This window comes from Vipera berus, assembly GCF_964194415.1.
Source record: "Vipera berus genome assembly, chromosome: 1".
Taxonomy (NCBI): Eukaryota; Metazoa; Chordata; class Lepidosauria; order Squamata; family Viperidae; genus Vipera; species Vipera berus.
The window spans coordinates 294,924,466-294,942,463 of NC_138202.1; the positions used below are offsets into that span (position 1 = coordinate 294,924,466).

A 17,998-nucleotide genomic window follows, 5' to 3' on the forward strand; every position below is an offset into this window, starting at 1 on the left:
AAGCTTTATAAGATTTAAAACAAATAATTGTTTCATTTGTTTTATTCTCTTTTTCTAACTTATTCTTTCCATTTTGGAATTGTGCTGTTAACTTTGTATGATTTTTTAAATGTTTTCTTCTTGTTGTTAAAATAGTGGCAAAAAGAAAAAGGAATAAAACTCAAAGATAAAAATGCATTTAAGCATAAAAAGTGCATTTAAAAAATAAAAATACAATAAAGAAAAAGTATAATTTTAACACTAAAATTATATAGTTATCTATATATAGTATCTATATACTGCAACTATTATTCAAATATATATATACTGTACATATATAAATTTCTAATATATTTATATAACTTGTTTTTTTTGCAAAACTGAATATATAAATACGACTGTGTACAAAAGCTAAAATTTTCAAACTAATATTCTTTTGAATTACACAGTTCTTGGAATTTGACAACTGAACAGTACAAATGGATTCTTGTTATGGTCAAAAGACTGATATTACAATATTGGAAAGATAAATGGATGGTCCTTTTTACTCAATATATTGGGGACCTGATTGCACTAGCCACTTATGGGTGGATTGCCAATAGACATAGACCTGGTATGGACAAATATGGGACTCACTTATAAAAAATACAAAAGATTAAAAATTGTGTGATTTTAATTGAATACAAATGCACATCCTAAGGCCTTTTCTTTTTAAGAAATTATGATACAACATTAGTGGTGGTCATCACTTATTTGTGTAATAGTTAAACCTAATTACATGTTATCTTGAATTACTTTAATCTGGTTATTCTTCAAATATTCTGCAGATCCAGGAAAGATCGAAGAGATAAACTCCAAGATCCAAGGGACAAACTCCATACAACAGTGTTGAATTTACTCTCCTTTTTCTGTATCATCAAAGAAAGGGAAGAAATCGCTGAATCTCCAGCCTTGTGATGCTGAGTTCCCACGTATGAACAGTGCCCTGCAAGCCCTCTTTATTAACTGATTGGGCACGCTCTCTGATCATATTTAAGTGTCCCAGACTTGGGTATTAAGATGGGTAGTTCTACAAATCAAACTAAATCAACCATTCGGCCAATCGCAATATTTTTTAAGAAACCCTGAATTACTCCCAGTGGTATGAATGTTTGGGCTGCCAGGAGGATCTTAGAGCTTTATTTCATCTGCTGCTAATGATGTATGTTGATAAATTGTGTAAAAATAGCATGACTATTAGTTTTATCTCTCTCTTTTTTCTGTCCTTGATTAGGGGTGCTTTACAAACATTTTTAATTTGTGAGTAGACAGGTACAACAAAAGCATAACCGGATATACCTGTTATTTGCCAATGACCTGAGAGAGTTTAGTTTATGTTAAGCCCAAGGTTATGTCAGAGTTTGCACGCAATTCCCCAAAAAGATTTGCTGCAGGCAATTAGTGGATGGAAGTGTAGGAAGGGGGAGGAAGCCTTTAAAGTGACAGAGCCTTTTTCATGCTTCCTCCAATCCTTTTGAGCATGCAACCGAAGTTTTATTTGAGATGCAGCCAAAGTTACATACTGCATTCTGTTCAGGAAAAAAAAATGTATAATTTCAACCATATTTAGCTGGGGCAATATTTGTTGTAATTTGTTAACAGCTACTGCAGTGCAATCTTTTTCTCCAATACAGAAATGCTTTTTTTTAAAGGAAGATATTAAAGTCAGCCTCCACAGGGCAATGGTTTCTTTTTCATTATTATATGATTATCTTATGTGATTGCTATGTTTCATATTAAAAATAAGTAACCACAAAGTTCAATTATAAATACTCTCAAAACAAAAATGACTGCAAGCCATACAGTCCTTTGTGGCAGAGTTCTGCATAACTATGTAATTTAAAAGACTGCACACTCTTATAGCTTTGCAAGGTGATTCAAAGAAAAATTACTTTCTTTGGTATCTAGCACATCCAACAATCTAGACGTGTAAGAATTGGGAAAACATCAAAATTTATAATGTGTTTTTAATGCTTCATAGTGAAGAAAGAGAAATTCAGTTTGGTAATTCAATAAATAAATAGGGAGGTGGAGAACAGACTAATTCATCTCTGGAATATTTTGAAGGTCTCCCTAGTCAACTAATCCAAGTATTCCAGGATGATATATTTTTTTCAGGAAAATATCTTCTGGAACATGAAGTGGTTGATGATATCACATGGCATTCAGCATCACACAGACTAGTTTGTGTTATGAAGTATATATTTTTGTAAACACACAACCATCCTTGAAAGGACCCATCTGTTCCAGGGAGAAAACGGAGTAATTTGAAGATGACACCATTTCTGCTCTTATTACAAGTTTTTCATTTCAGATTCTTTTTCATTTTTATCCACTTACTTTCTTCAAGCTGCATTCTTATATTTCTTTGAGTTGTTACATAGCTGCACCCAAAACTGCACTGTTTCTTCTTTGTCAGGTGTTGACTGGTTCATTACAGTCTCTCCATTGATAGATTAGTAAGAAATATTTCTGATTCAAATGAATTGGAAATTCTGCTTATAATCTGCAATTCAAACTTTGAACTTGGCTATGGCTACTATTTGCTTCTTTATTTCTAGTGCTTCCTTCACCTTCTTTATTTCTAAGTTATGTTTCTTAATGGGTATTCTTTAATCTTCTTGTTCTTCAGCTTTTTTTCTTTCATCTGTTCTAGCTTACTTGTATCTGATCTTAGAATGCTGATCTTATTTTCCAACCTTATCTTACATTTTGGTGGTGCACTGTTTGGGTTTTTGTTGTTGTTATTGATTTTTCATCCAACTATACAGCTATGCTGCACATTAGCTGGACATCATTGAAGGTTTTTAAGAAGAAACATGATAGTCACTTGTCTGAAATGGTATAGGGTCTCCTACTTGAGCAGGGGGTTGGACTACAAGACTGAAATGGTATAGGGTTTCCTGCCTGAGCAGGGGGTTGGACTAGATGACCTCCAAGTTCCCTTCAAACTTTATTATTATTATTACCTCCAAGGTCCCTTCCAGCTCTATTCTGATTGATTGGTTGGTTTGTGTCTTGTTGTGAGCTGATGCTTTATTTGATATTACAGTATTGGCATCTTTTAATATTTGTGCTGGATCAAGCTTCAATGCAAGCAATGTTGTTCTGTTGTTTTTGTGCTGTTCTAGATGCTCAGTTATTTTCTGTTTCGGTTCCTTTTGTGTTTTTTAGTTAGAGGGTTTTGTTCTTTCTGAAAAGAAGGCAGAGGAGAGGGTTCCCAGTTTAGGAATAAAAACAATTCTATAACTATGCTATCTCCCCCTGGTTTGCCTGTACAATCTAAGCTACTTCAATTTCAATTTCTTTGCCTTCAATTTCTTTGCCGTGGGTAGACCTTTGCAGTTTTCCCAGTTCTTCTTCTGCAAATACTTTGTTTTGTATTATAAATCAGTGTTGATCTGCTAGCCTCTGTTCTGTTATTTCTGACTCTGGATGTTATTTTTTCCAGAACTGGTGCATTCTTTTCAGATATCCTCTTCCTGTTGGACTTGATTTGTAATAGTAAATGATTAGTTCTTTGTTTTCAGTCTTCATATATTTGTGACAGTTAACAATTTTTCTTCCATTAATCCTGCAGCTCCTGGCCCTAATTAGTCAGTTCACAATCCTACCATGTTTCCCTGAAAATAAGACCCAGGCTTTTTTTTGCCTCCAAAAGAGGCACCAGGTCTTATTTTTGGGGGGTGTCTTTCCCGCTCACCTCCGGCACCGACAGCCCCTCCCAGCCAGCCCACTTCTTCTGTGACTGAAGGAGCAGCTTCATTCTGCAGCTGAGAATGGAGCTCTAGCCTGCATTTTGCAGTCAGAGGCCTTTCCAGAAGCTATCCATAGCTTGGTTCTCAGCTGCAGAGGCCTTCTGGAAAGGCCTCTGACTGTGAAATACAGCCCAAGGGACTCTGCAGAAGAAGTGGGCTGGTGAGGAGAGGCAAGTGTTGATTCATGAGAGGCCTGCTAAGTGGGCATGGGGCACATGAGGCAGCTCCACCTCCCCACTCCCGCCCTAGCTTGGTTTTTAGTCATGTGCCTCTGTCCCAAAAATAGGGTTTATTGTGGGGGTTGGACTTATATTAGGCTCACTGCCAAAAATCAAGGTAGGGTCTTATTTTCAGGGTAGGTCTTACTTTTGGAGAAATGTGGTAATTCCTGTAGCACATTGATCACCAAATGTCCAGGAACTCCGACATGTAGTGCAGTCCTTATTGACCTGGATAATGATCCAGTATGAGTTTCTATAAATTACATTTCATCATATGATTTACGGGAGAGGCGCTCTTCATCTGGGTCTTCTGATGAAACCTGTTCAGTACGGTTGCACCTTTGATGTAGCTCTCATTATCCTTGGAGAGGGCAAGCTCTACAACGATGTCAAGATAGTTCCTCACTGGGGATTATTATTATTATTATTACTATTATTAATGGGAAATTGGCCTGCTGTAAACCAAAGCAATAATTTCCAGCATCCCCTTTATTTCAAAGTATGTCTCTTGGTCCCAAATCAGGCATTCTTAAACAGTAAAAATAGCAATTCAATGCTTTGCTTAGAAATATTTTGACCAGAATGAGAGAGCAAGTGAATAAATGAATGAGTGAGCATTTTGGGATAATGGCGAGAGGTTTAGAAATATTTCCACCAGAGTGAGTGAGTGAGTAAATGAGTGAGTGAGTGAGTAAGTATCTTGGGAGGCAAGCTTGCCAGTTTGTCTTCCCCCTTCCACAATCCTTTGTGATTGGCTGTATAATCTTGCTAGCCATAGATATGACTTAACCACAGCTATGCCAAAATTAAAAAATGTCCATCATATCTTAACACAAGTTCCATCTTTCTATGCTTGCATGGCATCGCACGCATGCTCATAAAAGGCAGAATTTGCAACAACTGTTTTATCATCTGCTCCCTTGTGTTCCCTTGCCATGGACACCTACACTAACAGCCATTTTGTGATATGCTCACAAAATTTCAAATGGGCCTGCAATTCAAACACATTACCTTCTTGTGGACTTATTTATATTAATTTCAGCATTGAGAATAGCTGGAAACTGTCATAGGAGAAGACAGAGGCTGGATTGGTTATGATCTCAATATCTTCCAATGGCTGTGACAAAAGCCAATTATAATAATGATGTGCAGAAAATATATTTTACAGCCAAATAGGAATCAAACAGAGAACACAAAGCAGATGAAAAGAGCTTTATGTACTGGATAAACTTCCTCTTTCTAATCCCATAAATCTCTGGTCTCTCTCTGATTTTGTAAACCAAATGAAATGTTGCCTGAGGTACATTTTTATGATAGAGTATATAAATATCTCAATGAAGAGTTTTAAAAGGAAAGACTTAACAACTGTATTTGTGAACTTAGGTTTCTTTCATAGGCAGCAAGTGGAAATGGACTATCCAAGTCAAATGCTTCCCCTCACATTTTTAAACACTTCTGTACAATCACTATAACACATGCACACAACTATTTTCTCTATAGTACTTTATTTGTAGTGGTACAAATCCAGCCTTTCCAAAACTGGTATTCTCAATATCTGAAATTTTCATCAGTTCCAGATAGTGTTGTAACTTTGGGCTGGGAATTATGGCAGTTGAAGTGTAACAGCTTCACAGCATTTTAGATTGGGACTAGTTGCATTAACCCGCATAACAAACAACTGATCAGTATTATAAACAGCTTTCTTAAGGGAAATCAACAGCTTAAAAACTAAAATTTTCACCCAAGTAAATTTATCTTTTCACTACTACAGCAGTTCTCCACTTCTAAAAAGTTAAGCATGCTACTTAGTAGAATAAAATATCCCCAAGATGTTGACCAAAGTTCACATTGCAGAATTGACCATCAAACAGGAAGTGTTTATTATATAGGAAATTTCAAGCATCTTCTCCTTTAGATATGTTCCCGATTCCAATTAGATTAGACTGTACAGCTGTCTTGCCCATTCTTCAGTCTTGGGACTTCAGTATCCGGAATTTGCAAATGTTGGATTGTTGGCTGGGAATCCTGGGAATTCTGTTCCCGTCGTATTTGTATCTCATCTGGGATTAGAAGATAAACAGGATCAGATAGAATTGTTACTTAGAAGAAGATTACTAGGGAATACAAGGGATGTAATGTAAAAAGCAATAACAGAATAACAGAGTTGGAAGGGACCTTGAAGGTCTTCTAGTCCAACCCATTGCTCAAGCAAGAAACCCTACACCATTTTAGACAAATGCCTGTCCAGTTTCTTCTTGAAAACCTCCAGTGATAGAGCACCCACAATTTCTAGAGGCAAGTCATTCCACTGATTAATTGTTCTAATTGTCAGGAAATTTCTCCTAAATTCTAGGTTGGTTCTCTCCTTGATTAGTTTCCATCCATTGCTTCTTGTTCTGCCTTCAAGTGCTTTGGAGAACAGGTTGACCCCTTCTTCTTTATGGAAGCCCCTTAGATATTGGAATACTGCTATCATATGTTTCATGAAGTTATGTAAGTCTAAGTGCTATTGCTATTTAGCTTCCAGCCTCGTAATCATCTTAATTATCAGCAATAACAAATCCCTTTTATACACTTACCAAGAAAACTTCATGGCTGTACCCATCTTGATTGACTATGTGCCAGCAAGTTCTTTTTACTCTTAATGACCACATTGATAGACTTTCTCCATGACAATCTATCTTTAACCTGTTCTTGTCATTAAGTGAATCTGAATTGTCTCATTGACTTTGCTTGTTCGAAGCTGGTTGGGAAGTTTGTAAATTGTAATCACATATCCATAGGATGCTGCAATTGTCATAAATACATGCCAGTTGTCAAGTGTCCAAATTTTGATCACATGACTGGGGAGAGCACTGTGATGATTATAAGTGTGAGGACTGATCATATGTCACTTTTTTCAGCACCATTGTAACTTCAAACAGTTGCTAATCAAATGGTCATAAATTGAAGACCACTTATAAACTTTTCCGTCTTTTTAAGCTGGCTATAGCTTTGATGTAATGGTGGCACTGTGGTGGAAACATGGTTAAAATTCAGTATTGCAGGCTAACTCTGCTGACTGTCAGCAGTTTGATCCTGACCCGCTCAAGATTGACTCAGCCTTCCATCCTTCTGAGGACCCATATTGCTGGGGGCCATATGCTCTGTAAACCACTTAAAGCACTAAAAAGGTAAAGGTAAAGGTTCCCCCGCACATGTGTGCTAGTTGTTTCCAACTCTAGGGGCTGGTGCTCATCTCCGTTTCAAGGCCGAAGAGCCAGGGCTTGTCCGAGGATGTCTCCGTGGTCATGTGGCCGGCATGACTAGATGCCAAAGGCGCACGGAACGCTGTTACGTGGCACTCAGGATTTGACCCGCCAAACTGCCGACCTTCTGATCGACAAGCTCAGCGTCCTGAGCCACCGCGTCCCTTGTAAAGCACTATGAAGCTGTATATAAGTCTTATTGCTATCTGAGAATGACCCTGGGAGGTAGGAGGAAGAGCTACAATCTAGACAATGGTATGCTAAACAAAGAAATCAAACTGTATACAAGCGGAGTATGTTTTCTGAGAGCTTCTGACTTCTTAGGTGATATTTTTCTATAAGAACATTCACAAAGGATAGAAGGTCTGACTCACCCTCTGATATCCTTCAGCTAGGAAGTCACACATCTGTCAATGAACCCAGAAATTATGTTTTTTTTCTAAGGGAACCCGCCATTGAGAAAATTTGGCTGGGCAGAATCCACTCGAAATATAGCTTCATGGGGAACCCAAACCCCCAAGCCAATATTCTTTCAAGATTATTGGGCGCCTGGTGTTCCTGATGCCTTCAAGGACACATCCAGGCAATTTGTGACTCTAACAGAGAAAAATGGTCTGCCACTCAATTCTTCTGGGACGTTTCCCAATTTTCTAAGTTGCCTGTAGCTCTAAAGTTTTTATGGAGGTTCTATGAAAGCTTTGATGCCCCCAAAATCTACCCCAAACTCCCATCTCACCTGGCCAAATGAAGCTGGATAATGGGAGCCAACCACCCTTTTCTAGCCAGACCTGGGGAAACAGTTCTGGGAAGGGTCGAAACTCGCTTGCCTCTCGCCCATCCCTCTCTGCAATTCCTTGGACTCCTTTCCCTCCTTCGGATCTCGTGTGCGTGTGCGAGCATCTAATGCGGGGAAGGGGAGGGGAGGGGGATGGCCAGAGGCTTTCCATCAACAGATCACGCAATGCAACTCTGCACGCAACGGGGAGGTGACACTCGAAGGATAGAAACTTTTCTCAGCCCCCAGGGATAATAAGAAGAGGAGGGCTTTTCCCTGCCGCCATCTCAAGCGTTTGCTGGCTGGACGATGTTGGGATCGCTCGCCTTGGTCACTCGGAACGCGATGCAAGACGGAGCGTGGCCACTTTAAGCGCGCCAAAAACATCTATCTCTATCTCTCTCATATACTCTCTCTCTCTCTCTCTCTCTCTCATATACTCTCTCTCTCTCTCTCTGATATACTCTCTCTCTCTCTCTTCTCTCTCTCTCTCTCTCTCTCTGATATACTCTCTCTCTCTCTGATATACTCTCTCTCTTATACTCTCTCTCTCTCTCTCATATACTCTCTCTCTCATATACTCTCTCTCTCATATACTCTCTCTCTCTCTCTCATATACTCTCTCTCTCTCTCATATACTCTCTCTCTCTCTCTCTCTCTCTCTCTCATATACTCTCTCTCTCTCTCTCTCTCTCTCTCTCTCTCTCTCTCTCTCTCTCTCTCTCTCTCTCTCTCTCTCTCTCTCTCTCTCTCTCTCTCTCTCTCTCTCTCTCTCTCTCTCTCTCTCTCTCTCTCTCTCTCTCTCTCTCTCTCTCTCTCTCTCTCTCTCTCCCTGCCTCACCTTTCTCTGCAGCGGCAGCGCAAGAGGTTTTGCCGGGCGCAGAGCTAAGCTGAGCGGCCGGTGCAACTCAAAGCACACCAGCCGGCTCCTTGCCCGATCAGGGTCTCTCACAGGCGGCGGCGGCGGCGGCGACGGCAGCAACAGCAGCAGCGTAGATCGCCGGCAGCCTCAGCCCCGGACAGCGGTCTTGAGCTGCTCTCCTTCTCAAGCGCGTGAACTGCAACCACTTGTGCGCACAGCTCAATCGTGGGACGGAGGCATTATGACCCAGAGAGATCTGGGAGAAGCGTTAATTAACAGGTTAGTCCTGAGATGGAAAAGAGCTCCATCTCCTTGAGTTTTAGGACGGGATGGTTAAGGTTCTTTTGTGGTTAACGTCAGCTTGTAATAAAGTCGTGGCGATGATGAGATTATCCACCCACGCACACCAAATGAGCCAGGCTGTTTGTTTGTTTACTTTCTGATTATTCCAATACTCGAGGCGGCTTACAAAGTGGAATAAAAACCAGAAGTATACAATAAAGCAAAATTAATTTGTTCAAATAGAAATTAGAACCAGTCATTAAGGTATCAAGTACAAGCTTGGCAGAGTTTTCCAAAATACAGGTGTCTTCTTTCATTATGGTATAATACCATTGGAGGAAAAGTCTTTAATCTTTTTTTTTAACCAGGCAAAGAGGTCCCTTTCGCAATATGTCGAGAGAACTTTCAAATCCTTTTCTCCATAGCAACTAAAGCTGTTAACATGTATTCCTTAGAAATCTTAAACTGCCTGTTGTCTTCCCGTGTCTTTGAGTTACAAATTTTGCGTTTACAATGGCAATTTAAAAACCTTTTTTTTTTAAAAAAAAAAAATGGAATTTAGGTCCTAATATTCCATGTTTTACAGTCAGCAGTTTCTTAAAAAGTTGACCTTAGGATGGCCATCAAAATGGAAACTAATACCTGATTCTTACTCTAACTCTGTTCTCACAGTGGTTTGCCATTACCGTCAGGGTGGTTTTTTTTTTATGGTTAACCCATTTTCTGTAACTATACAACTACACTGACCCAAATCATGGTTGGCTAGTGTGGATCAGTGCATCACCAAATATTGCCAAGTGGCTGAATTCCCCATTTTTATGTACAAGTATGCTTCATCGACTATTGATTAGACTTCTGAATAAACTGTAGCAATCCTCTTACATCCTCTGTTTTCAGTGACTGGATTGTTGGATTCCTTGTTCATTTTGTCTGATGAGAGGAAATCCAGCTGAAGAGTTACTGCCAAGTTACAGTTATTCACATCAGTTTGAATGTAACAATTAATTCCAGTGGTTACTATCAAGATAAAAGGATGCATCCTTCACCAGTTACATGGGGGAAAAAACTTCTATTGAAATCAATGGGTGCTTCTTTCAGAGTTCTATTGAAGTTAATGGGTGCTTTTTTCAAATATTTGTGGATTCACTTAGGACTAAATCCTATTGAAACAGTGGTTTTTGTCTTCAACTATATGGGTTAAATTGGGTTGCATATCAGGATATTTTTACTCAAGTTAATTGCATGAGCTAATGTAAGAAGACAGGTAAAACATATAAATTTTTATTACACTCAATAATTCAGAAATGTGTGGCAATATGTAGTTTACCCTGTTCTTCACCTACATCTCATATAGCTATATTTTGCAGGTTTGGCCTGCAAAAATCTGGAAAACCACTAGATTGCAATGCTCAGCATTTTCTGTATCTCTCTGCTCTATCTAATAATCTTGTGGTATTTTTGCAGTTGAGACATGTAGCCCCATGCTTTCCTAAGGATTATCTTGATTTTTTTTTATCCATCTCAACCTTTTTTTGTTAAGAAAATGAAGAGCCAACAAGCAATATAGATACAATGCTGTTTGGATTCACAGCCAAATCCCCATTTGTGGGTGGTCTTGGAAACATTACACTTTATCCTAAGACACTAAGTCATGACCATAAACAAAACCTGCAAGACACTTTGCATACACAGCAGCTCGGATTAGCTCAAACCAGTGGCATTAATTTTGGGGGAGAAGGGAAGTAGTTTGCTATCATCTATTGTTTAATAAGATTGATTTATTTTGAAATTAGCAAGTTAGAACAGAGATTTAGTAATGATTCAAGCTTAGTAGAATCCCCAAGTTCAATGAAATTACTTTTGTAGTAGAAGCCATACATCTTAACTAGACTAAAAAGTTATTGACTAGTTTGTAGTTTACTATGCAATTCATGTAGCAGTTTGTTTCAGCTTGTTATGCAAACTCAAGGAATAAATGAAATGAACTGTAGCATGTTGTGAGAACTCAGCCCTTTAGGAGATGCTCTCATTTTGTGATGTGATCCCAGAGAAGAAGAGAACCTTTTAATGTAAACATACATCAAATCCTGTCCAGATGCTTCTTTTTCACTGAAGGATTTCTTTTGGTTGATGATGCAATTCGCTGTTATACATGAAGATACTGTCTCTAGTAACTTCAGATCTTCCTGTTCCTGCTATGTATTTTTTATTGTTTTCTATCTGATGTGGCTTATCGAGTAGCACAAATATGAAAATTCTCACTTCAACACTACATAAGCTCCTATAAAGTGTTCTTGAACTTTTAACTTTCTGGTAGAACTCTATGGAACTGGAAATCTAAAATGGAAACTTTGCCTGGAAATCTCTGCTCTAAAAGTCAGTGGTTCTCCTCCACTATGGTTGAATGTTACTCCATATAGATAGTGTGTATCTCTGTTAAATCCTGTCTCCCTTAAGTATCACTTGTCCTTCTGGAAAGTTTTAGATTTTTAGAGCACAAATTCTTCAGCATGCAAGTGAGTTGCTCTTATGAAGCTGTAGTAAGAACTAAAGCTTTTTAGTTAAGATACCCAGTGCATTTTGCCCTGTGCACCTGAAAGAAAAGTCACTTCCTACAGCCAAACAGAAATTCACAAATTTCACAGATAAGCCAGCCTCTTTCTGTGGCATGGGTAGTGGTGATGATCCAAAAAATCAGGATGGCAGCTATTACTGTGCAATTGAAGCCTCACCCCTTTTGATAAATGTTGGACCCACCTTGACCTTTTGGGCACCATTCCCCTCCACCCACGGAGGCCCCAGCCCGTCTTTATTTATTATTAAGTACCCATAACTACTAATGCAACCGACCAGAAAAATGCAAGAGTGAGATTATAGATTTTGGAAACATACAACACATAATTGAAAGCCAACATGTTTCAGTTTATTAACAGTCTCTAATTATATTCTGTCTTGTGGACTCCTTACTCTAAACTTCAGAGTCTGAGAACCTTCCCACGGGGAGGGGAGGGGAGAAATTCTTTGGGATAGATCAAGCGCACAAAGCGGAGTCAATTATTTTTAAGGCGATGTAATAATGTAATAATAAGGTAATAAGGGACACGATGGCTCAGTGGGTTAGGACGCTGAGCTTGTCGATCAGAAGGTCGGCAGTTTGGCGGGTCAAATCCTGAGTGCCATAACAGTGAGCGCCTGTTACTCGTCCCAGCTTCTGCCAACCTAGCAGTTCGAAAGCACGTAAAAATGCAAGTAGAAAAATAGGGACCACTACGGTGGGAAGGTAACAACGTTCCGTGTGCCTTTGGCGTCTAGTCATGCCGGCCACATGACCACGGAGACGTCCTGGACAAGCGCTGGCTCTTCGCCTTTGAAACGGAGATGAGCACCGGCCCCTAGAGTTGGAAACGACTAGCACGCATGTGCGGGGGAACCTTTACCTTTTTTTAATAATGTCGCAACCCGTATCTGGCACCACTAAACGTTATGCATTTGCAAGCGGGCACTGAAAACCACTGGTGCAATACATCTTAAGTTTTGAGCCCCCCCCCCCAGAAGCGCTCCTAAGGCAGCCTCTTTTCTCCGCAGCGCGCGCCCTCGCGGGCTGGCAGAAACGCTCCGGGCCGGCGTGCCGCCAATGCGAGGCTTGCTGCTCCTGCTCCTCTCGCTGCTGCTCGCCTGGCAGGCGGTGAAATTTCTGGCTTTCGAGTGGTGGCGACGGAGGAGGCTGGAACCGCCGGGCCCTTTCCCGTGGCCCCTTCTGGGCAACGCAGCTCAACTGGGCCGCGCCCCTCACCTAGCTTTCGGACGCCTGGCGGCCACCTACGGCAGCGTTTTCCAGCTGCGCCTGGGCAGATGGCCGGTGGTAGTGTTGAGCGGCGAGCGCGCCATCCGCGAGGCCCTCATCCGCCAAGGGGCCGCCTTCGCGGGCAGGCCTCCTTTCCCTTCCTTTCAGCTGGTATCCGGCGGACGGAGCTTGGCCTTCGGCGGCTACTCCGAGCTGTGGAAACTGCAGAGGCGCTTGGCGCACTCGACCTTGCGCGCTTTCTCGGCGCGCCGCCTCCTGGAGCGGCCCTTGCTGGCCGAGGCGCGCACTGCGGTGAGGCTCCTGGTGAGCGCTTGCGCCGGCGGCGCCTTCGTCGATCCGTCCGGGAGCCTGGGGGTGGCCGTGGCTAACGTCATGAGCGCGCTTTGTTTCGGCAGCCGCTACAGCCACGCTGACGTCGAGTTTCGGCGGCTGGTGGGTCGGAACGAGCAGTTCGGGCGCACGGTGGGCGCCGGCAGCGTGGTCGACGTGCTGCCCTGGCTGCAGCGCTTTCCCAACCCGGTGCGCTCGGCCTACCGCGCTTTCCGCGCCCTCAATCACGAGTTCTACGGCTTCGTCCGGCAGAAGTTTCTGTGGCATCGGAACAGCCTCCGCCCGGGAGATCCCTTACGCGACCTGATGGACGCCTTCATCCGCCTCCAGCAATCGCAGCCGGGCTTGCCTCTGGAGCACGTGCCGGCCACCGTCACGGACATCTTCGGCGCCAGCCAGGACACTCTCTCTACCGCCCTGCAGTGGCTCTTGATCTTCCTCATCAGGTGAGCTGATTGGCGGGAGAGGAGGACCGGAGGAGCTATTGGGCGCGGCTAGAAATGTTAGGTACCAATATAAGAAAGATCAATAAAAACCGCTCCAGGGGACATAACTGAGCTGGTCTAAAGTCTAAAATCTATGAAAGCAGTCAAAAATAAAAATTAAAAATCGAGTTTTATCCTCTTTGAATGCGTTAGGGCCACGATTCATGCCCACAATCCCAACTATGATCCCGATTTGGACACCACTATATCTTGTAAAAGGGACGCGGTGGCTCAGTGGGTTACAACGAAGGTCGGCAGTTTGGCGTGTCGAATCCCGAGTGCCGCGTAACTTGTCCCAGCTTCTGCCAACCTAGCAGTTCAAAAGCACGTAAAAATGCAAGTAGAAACATAGGGACCACTATGGTGGGAAGGTAACAGCGTTCTGTGCGCCTCTGGTGTCTGGTCATGCTGGCCACATGACCACAGAGACTTCCTCGGACAAGCGCTGGCTCTTTGGCTTTGAAACGGAGATGGGCACCGGCCCCTAGAGTCGGAAACGACTAGCACGCATGTGCGGGGGAACCTTTACCTTTACCTATATCTTGTAAACATGCATTAAGTATATCTCCCCTGTGGTGTCTAAATTTGAGCTAAACTCTGAATTCAAGACAGCCCAAAAAGCTGCTGACAATTTAGTAAGAAGACTGACATTTTGAGAGATTTTGCAGCCTTGCAAGGTTATGCAATTTTTTTTTTAAAAAAGAGGGGGTAATATTACACAAATTTGCATGATGGTCTCGGACATCTAACCTGCACTGGTGCTAAGCAAAAACTTAAGTTTCCCATTTATTTCCACACCACCTGCTCTCAGATAGTCTTAGGATTTCTGAATTGTTTGGAACAAATGTGAGGAGGGGGGTATGGGGACAAAAGAAACATGGGCAAATGCTGCCTCCTTCCTATCCCCTCTCCTAGTAGAATTTTATCTCATGGAGGAACAGAGCCCCATTTGTGAAAGCAAAAGACTAGACTTGTTTGTTTGTTTGTTTGTTTGTTTGTATCCCGTCTTTATTATTTTTACAAATAACTCAAGGTGGCAAACATATCCATCACATATTCCTCTTCCTATTTTCTCCACAACAACAACCCTGTGGGGTGGATTGGGCTGAGACACAGAAGTTACCCAGCTGGCTTTCATGCCCAAGGCAGAACTAGAACTCTCAGTCTCCCCTTTTTCTAGCCTGGTGTCTTAACCACTAGATCAAAGTGGCCAAGGATTCATAATTTAAACCAGCTTTTTATACCTTCACATGTACCAGAGCATATTTCAGTATTGTAAGCAAATTAAGCAATTTAATATTAGTCAACACTGTTGCAGGCTGATATAATCTTGGATGATAAATATTTCAGCTCCTTAGGTGGCAATTATTTTTAATGAATGTTGTTTGTTTGCATCTCTCTCTCTCTTCCTCGCCAGATTGTAGAAAGAAAAGGTTATGAGATACTGATAATTTCTGTTTGAAACATGGACCTTTGCAGTTATCAGGTTATCAAGTCAGGAAAAAGAATGGATTTTCCACGGTTTGCTCTTCATTAATATGAATCTCCAATGAAACTTGTATTCTCTAGATCATTTTTTTTGAAACAAATAATAGCTCTTCCTTGGATCTTCAGTTTGGTTAAGAAAAACCAACTGACGATTGTAATGCTCTGAGTAGATGACAAATAAATCACTTGCATCTTTTAATGTATAGTTTTAATTTAAATACTGCCCCTCCAGATGGATACATGGCAGTATAAAATTATCAAGATCATAAGAGAAAATCAGAAGACTTAGAAATAATAATCCTCAAAACTGTCAACATCTTCACAACTGATTATAACCAGAGTTCGTATTAAAAATAAGCATAATGATGACAGATCTTAATTAAGTACTTTTTCATTTTGTTCAGTTTTGTTCAAGAGTCTGGATTTCTAGTGGGCATTATTATTATATGTTCACAACAATGTAGAGTCATAGCTGCCAGTTTTTTACCTGGTGTTGGCCTTGATATGCATCGAGTTCTTTCCAAGAACCTGGGAGTTCATAATGTATCAGCATAGTATATTTGTGGATCCAAGTGTTGTGATTTTTTTGCAGTCGACAGAAGAAATTTTATCAATGTGAAGATGAAAGCTGGCTGGGCACTTTGGGCCAGTCACTTTTAGTCCAATTCACCTCACAGGGTTGTTGTGGGTAAAATAGGAGAAGGAAGGGGTGCTAGGTGTGTTTGCCACCTTACTTGTTATAAAGTAATAAAGGTAGGATAAAAATCTAAAGAATAAACTTTCAGTAGGCAAAGTAGGAGTTTATAAGTTATGAGTCCTGTTTCAGTCAAATTCAATCAAAATATTACAGCGGGCCCTGATTTAAAGAATAAACGTTTGGTTATCTTTTCTTTAACTTGCCTATTATCTGTTAGAATTGTATAAAATTGTTGGGAACAGAGTGGTTGGTCAGTTCCTTAAATGCCATGATTTTCAACATAATATATTTGTCCATCTGTAAAACTATTGGAGAATGATACAAATTTTCTACTCATTTGGGAAAATGAACATGAAAGAAAGAGAATATATGTGTGAATCCTTTTAGCAAGATACTTATACAAAGTAAAAAAAAGCTTGACAACCATCTCCAAAATGTCAAGGCCCAATTGCTGAACATCAGAATTGCATTTGCAAGGGAAAACACATAGTCACAAGAGATTTATATATCTATATCTATCTATCTATATCTATCTATCTATCTCTTTGTCTCTGTCTCTCTGTCTCTGTCTCTGTCTCTCTCTGTCTCTGTCTCTGTCTCTCTCTCTCTCTCTGTCTCTCTCTCTGTCTCTCTCTGTCTCTGTCTCTCTCTCTCTCTCTCTCTCTCTCTCTCTCTCTCTCTCTATATATATATATATATATATATATATATATATATATATATATATATATATATATATATATTCTCTTTTCCTGCCACTTGTGCCCCCTCACTTGATACTGTCTTCTTGTGTTCTTAGTAGCATAGGTTTGCCTAGATAATATTTGCTTTCAGAGAATTGAGGGAAGCATTTTAAAAACAGCTGCTGCTGATGTTTTTAACCAGGTATCCAGAGGTGCAAACTAAGCTGCAAGAAGAAATAGACAAAGTTGTTGGCCGAAACCGCTTGCCCTGTGCTGAGGATCAACCCCGTTTGCCTTCTGTCATGGCTTTCCTATATGAATCTATGCGCTTCAGCAGCTTTGTGCCTGTTACCATTCCTCATTCCACCACAGCCGATACCATCTTGATGGGCTACCACATACCCAAAGACACAGTGGTCTTCATCAATCAGTGGTCAGTGAACCATGACCCAGGGAAATGGCCTGCTCCAGAAGTTTTCAATCCAGCAAGGTTCCTGGATGAGAATGGATTCCTGAACAAGGACCTTGCTAGCAGCGTGCTGATTTTTTCAGTGGGCAAACGAAGGTGCATTGGGGAGGAGTTATCCAAAGTGCAACTCTTTCTCTTTACTGCTGTCTTGGTCCACCAGTGCAATTTCAGTGCTAATCCAAAGGAAGATTCTAAGATGGACTTCACCTATGGCTTGACTGTTAAACCAAAGCCATTTACACTCAGTGTCACACTTCGAGATAGCATGGATTTGCTGGATAATGCTGTCCAGGGACTTCAGGCAGAAAATGCATCTGAAAATTGCTTGTTTAATACATGAATGCTCAGGTTTGAATGTTGTCTGTAACGCTGTATAAGGATGGTATTTCTTCTCTCTCTTTTTTTAAATGAAGCACTTAGAAATACAATGCATTCTGGAGAAGTGCTATCAAGATACGAAGTAAGACAATGAAACTGATGTTTTTCTTACCTCAGCAAATCTTGCCAACCATTCTCCATAGTGTGAATTTAATCACTAGAAACTTCCCTATTTACACTGTGGCATTCCTATGCTTTGTTCACTTATCTTTTTACTGGCCATCTGCACAATTCCCTCATTACACAGTTCCCCTTCTGTATTTTCTTTGTGTTTTAATTTTTCCTGGGGAGGGGTACATTTCTCTTAACATCCTATCCAGAAAAAATATTTTAATGTTGAAGACCAATTAATAATCAATAGATTATAAAATAGTACCTACCATCAGTATAATGCACATAAGCACTAAGTTTCAGATGGCCAGTTAGATCACTTCCATCAACAGGAGAGTTGTCACATCCATTGTGTTAGATGACAAATAGAAAAAGCATAGGAAATCAA

At 40.8% G+C, this 17,998-nt stretch overlaps 1 protein-coding gene across 1 annotated transcript; it reads left to right on the forward strand.

Annotated features, from left to right (window-relative positions):
• Positions 1-4,624: 4,624 nt before the first annotated feature.
• Positions 4,625-17,461, forward strand: CYP1B1 (cytochrome P450 family 1 subfamily B member 1; the record flags this gene model as incomplete). The annotated part of the gene is made up of 4 exons (XM_081312659.1): positions 4,625-4,656; positions 8,874-9,161; positions 12,717-13,745; positions 16,855-17,461. The coding sequence occupies 4 exons, from the start codon at positions 4,625-4,627 to the stop codon at positions 17,459-17,461; spliced, it is 1,956 nt and encodes a 651-aa protein (XP_081168785.1).
• Between the last annotated feature and the right edge of the window lie 537 nt (positions 17,462-17,998).